This window comes from Engraulis encrasicolus, chromosome 15 (genome assembly GCF_034702125.1).
Source record: "Engraulis encrasicolus isolate BLACKSEA-1 chromosome 15, IST_EnEncr_1.0, whole genome shotgun sequence".
NCBI lineage: Eukaryota > Metazoa > Chordata > Actinopteri > Clupeiformes > Engraulidae > Engraulis > Engraulis encrasicolus.
Genome location: NC_085871.1, coordinates 8,025,635 through 8,030,430, shown reverse-complemented (window position 1 = coordinate 8,030,430; position 4,796 = coordinate 8,025,635). Strand labels below are relative to the sequence as shown.

General features: G+C 41.5%; 1 protein-coding gene across 1 annotated transcript; it reads right to left on the bottom strand.

Moving 5' to 3' along the window:
• Window positions 1–1,104: 1,104 nt before the first annotated feature.
• Window positions 1,105–3,653, bottom strand: LOC134464414 (complement C1q-like protein 4). Its single transcript, XM_063217866.1, has 3 exons — window positions 3,414–3,653; window positions 2,237–2,380; window positions 1,105–1,618 (listed from the first exon to the last, which is right to left on the bottom strand). Exons 1-3 carry the CDS (start codon window positions 3,628–3,630, stop codon window positions 1,335–1,337), a joined length of 645 nt encoding a protein of 214 aa, XP_063073936.1. The 5' UTR covers window positions 3,631–3,653; the 3' UTR covers window positions 1,105–1,334.
• Window positions 3,654–4,796: the final 1,143 nt, after the last annotated feature.

Here is a 4,796-nt window from a genome sequence, read left to right as displayed (position 1 = left end):
GCATGCATTGTGCATTTCCAGTGTAATTCGAATTTTCATTAGAATTGAGCTGGCATCTTGAACTTAACTTCACACAGACAGTGTAATGAGGTCTGTTACTAATACGTTCTCCTTAGCCTCAGCAGACACCCCCTCTTCTTGTGAGGCTACTGACAGTTGAAAAAACCCTGGTCTTACTTCCCCTTAAACTTACCATGTAATAGGTGATTCATAGAAGATTCATAGAATACTGTGAATGAAGTGGACCATTTATCGCTATGGAGTGAGGTCATGCCTAGTTTCTATGAAAATGTTTGTCTATTTGACCTTACCAGGGAGAATGCGGAATTCAGATGACAGACAAAATGTCTTCAAGCTCCAATATGAATATGGACACCAGTTAGCTGACTCAGTAGCCTGAATTGCTGTGCGGTTGTGGATCAAGTAGCACTGTGAGCTTGCCTGGTTATCACCAGACCTCATCACAAGAGAGAATAAGGTCTGGAGACCTGCCTACTGTAAATCCATAGGGGGTGTGTGGTTTAGGATTGACTACGGCTTTTTATTGGGCGTTATGAATGTACATCATTTGGCATACGTAGTCATAGCCAATCGTGTTAGTAGCATCTATTTCAGACAAACTGCAGTCATCGCCTTTCCACTCCTCCCTGCTGTCTTATTGGAGAGATACATGGGTTTATCTCAGTCAAGGATCCTGGCTTTGCTAGGACGTGAAACGCTAGTGATTCGATACCCCGGAGTTCACCAAAGAGTATCGGATCCAATCACTGGGCGATTCACGTTTTGCCTGATGAAGGTCTAGTACTGAAACGTTGTTTTTAAAGAAAGAACAGGTAATGGTCAGTGTGCAGGAGTTTCTTTAAGTTGTTGCTGAGTGACCCAAGAGCCATCTCCGATGCACCTGCCAGCTGAGGTGTGCGAAAAAAGTTGAAGTTTAACGATTAACGTTTTAGCAATGCCAGTATCCTTGATTTTGAGATACAGCCCATGATCTTATCCGTTCTCTGGGTATAGACTCCATGCTGTCTTTCGGAGCGCAACGATGTATGTAATAATGCAAAATATTGTTCATAACTAGTATGTATAATCTGATCATAGCTCACACAGTTCTCAGAAACTTGGTTTGGTTGTCATGCAGTATGATTTTATTCAGGTTTTCTTGAAACATCAAGTCAAAAGCAGATGCATTATGGACAGGTCATACCAAGCCATCACAGACCTCCACCACATTACACGTCACTGCAGCGAAACGTGAGGCCACAAGCACAGGCCGAGGATGGGAGTCCACCTATCGGGAAGAACCCAACAGCTGGCCACAGACCACGTGGAGCTCATCACATGGGGAAGAGCAGATGTCCAGAGAAGCTGGTGTGGTGGTTCCAGTTATCATACACGGATTCACCACTATACACCTTGATGCAGACCTCATCCCCCACCTCCAGCAGCAAAGAGGCTCCATTAGAGGGTTTCAGCCAGTAATCTGAACTTGGGGCATAAGCATAAGCATATACGATTTTCTCCTCGTTCTTGTACAGGTAGGCTCCCGTGGGCATTGATCCTTTACCAAATGCAAACACAATAAAGAAGTACACTCCTCTGATCGGAGCTGTGAAGATCCCTGTGGCGCACAAAGCAAATGAGATGGAGAGAAGCAAATTAAGAAGAGATTCATCGTCATACTGGTGAATGCGTTATTCATTCATTTCTGACAGTGAACACTGTAAATTCTTTTGAAGAGTTTCATTGCAAAATGACGCACATAAGCATTTCTTGAATCTGCATTCTATTATTGGAAATATCTGTTCAGACGTCCTATCATCTATGTGTGCATTCTTACCATTCATATATTTTGATAACATACTTTTTAAACCTGTAAAAAATAAATTATGCAATGCAATGCCCAATACAAAAATGTCAACAGGAAATCGGAGTTCTTCACCGTTCTCTACCTTTTTTTCCTTGGTGCTTATTAGTGTAGGGGGATCTTAAACTTCAGAGGAAGTCCGAAGCACTTCAGGTTGCAATTTTTATACCTTTTTATTTGGCTACAATAACTACGCGTTCCGGCCCATATGGCCTTCTTCAGGGCGTATCAGACATTGGAGCCACTTTTTTTTTTTAAGTATAAAAAATGCAACCTCGAGTGCCTCAAATTTCCTCTAGGCCTACCCTGAACAAGTTGGACATACCGTATGATATAGTATGTCATTTTGCAACTAAGCTCTTATTTTATTACCTGTGTTTGGGTTGTAGGCGTTGCCAATGTTAACAATGATACGGTTGAATGCCAGATTGGTAGTGTGACTGACACTTATTTCCCCCTGTGCCATCAGCGAGGCAGAGAAAGACACTTTGCTCTGGTCTCTCTCCTTCTTCAGAACTGAAACACACACACACACACACACACACACACACACACACACACACACACACACACGACATAATCATTTATAGAACATAATAATTTATAGAACTTACTAGAAAGTAAGTAGGCCTACTACTTTACCATTAAAGGTACACTGTGCAGGAAATGGTCAAAAAAGATACTGCAACTATGCTGCTCATTGAAACTGGGTTGCCTATTGCCAAATTTGATCTTTTCATGAAAGTTTACTGAGTAATAAACTATTATTTTCTAGTATGGCCCAAGTACAGTCATTTTTGCAGCTAAAAATGGCTATTTCTGGAAATTCAAAATGGCGGACCATGGAGAAGATCCCCTTTTTCATGTATGAAAAGTGCAATTTTCGAAGTCATAATAAATACTTAGAATTTGATGGTGGTGGTAAGTATTCATGAAAAAGGTAGCATTAGCGAATGGGTAGCATGAATTCTGGAAATAAACAACAAAAAATCTTACAGTGTACCTGTAAGCATAATGAAACACTTAAACACTATTAACTAATTTTTACTTAATATATCACAACTATAAAATGTACAGTAAACCATTAGTTAACTATTTGTTAACTATTTATAGTGGAAGGTTATCGTGAAGTGCTCCCGAAAAGGGTAACAAACTAGTGCATTTTAGGGGTGCAAAGCAAGGATGCCCACAGGGAGCCCAGGGAGAAAGGGGGCCCAGAATTGCTTATACTCATTACATTACATGTATTGGGTGTGGGCCCAGAAAAAGCTGTTAGAGGCCCTGGTGCAAACTATGAGTGGTGTATACTAAGGCTCATAGTGGTGTGTACTCTCCACTACGCAAGGACATGTGCTGCTGCAGGAATTAACTTTGTTGACAATTTCAATCTGTTTTTGGAAGCACAGGGCATTTTTCACAACTAATAACACAGAACTGAGCTGGACTAGGTCTGAAGTCTCCCTCGTTGATAAATGTCCCATATACAGGTACATATCTACTCAGACACATGGACACATTAACAAACCTTCTGTAGTCTGTTTAGGCCTACCTGAATTATCTTCTTGTAGTTTATCACATTTTCTCTGAAGGTCTCTCATCTGTTTCTCGCTGGTTCGCAGTCGGGTCTCAAAGTCTTGTACTTGAGATCTGATGTACTTGAGCTCCAGTTGGTCGACGTCATCAGCCTCTGCTGCAGCCACCAGCAGCAGACCCAGCCACAGCATCAGCACCACGGCTCCAGGACTCTTCATGATGATCAGCAACATACACACTTGTCCCTCTTCTCTGGCTACAGACTGGTCTTCTTTTATCCAGATAGAGAGGGAGGAACTCATGCATGCCATGTGATAAGACACACACACACACACACACACACACACACACACACACACACACACACACACACACATTATCTCTCTCTGCTTGTCTTTCTTTTTTAAACATTTCGTCATTCAGATATGTATCAGATGGAAAGCTCTCCCCCTTTCCTCTTTTTCGCTAGCGGTTGTGAAATTTCTGTTTTTGAGCAACTTGCTTCTTTTTCTTTGAACTATTTCTTCATACAGAGATGTTCAAACTATCTCCAGCTTATAGATTGTAGATCTGTATGAAGAAATAGTTAGAAGAAAAAGAAACAAGTTGCTCAAAAGCGGAAATTGCACAATTGCTACATGTGCTGTATGCTCTCTTCCTCTCTCTTTCTCTATCTTTCACTCTCATGGAGGTAGTATAGAACTCCGAAGTCACCCGGAAACATGTAGCAGACTGTAGTATTTCTTGTTAGCATTTAAGGATTTTCCGGTTCCCAGCGACGACCGTGGGGAATGGGACCAGTCTCAAATAAGGTGTGTGTGCAAAGACGCGATTAGTGACGAGGGTATTACAAATAGGCTGTAGGGATGACATGATTGATCATTTTTGTGTAAAACGCCAACATAAATACGATGTTGCCATCACATGCTTAACCCGGAAAACTGGCAGACTACAGGAGGGAGATTTCACGAGCCGTGACCATGGTATCCCACGCAAACCGCCACAAACCTTCCTAGTACAAGACTTTGGAAATACTTCTAACTAAGCTCTGATACAGGTTGTTTTTCACTCCTGGTAACACTCTTTTGATAAAACGTAAATAGGGCCATAACTGCAATTACTCCAATCCCCTTGGTTTAGTAGAATACTTTCAAAACTTACCATCGAGGAGAAGTTTGCTCATGCGACTATAGCTCACGCGAGAATGTGAGATGTAGTTCCCAAAAATTCACGAGTAGCCAAGGTATAGCAACATTACTTTATTATCGTTATGTTTAGGTTGATAAACACGTGTTGTGCTGCTCCATTTGTTACCAAGGAAAGGATGCGGGGATAGGCGAATGACGGCTGTTAACGTTTGTCTTATATTTTTGTTAGCCCAATGTTAAACAATATATTC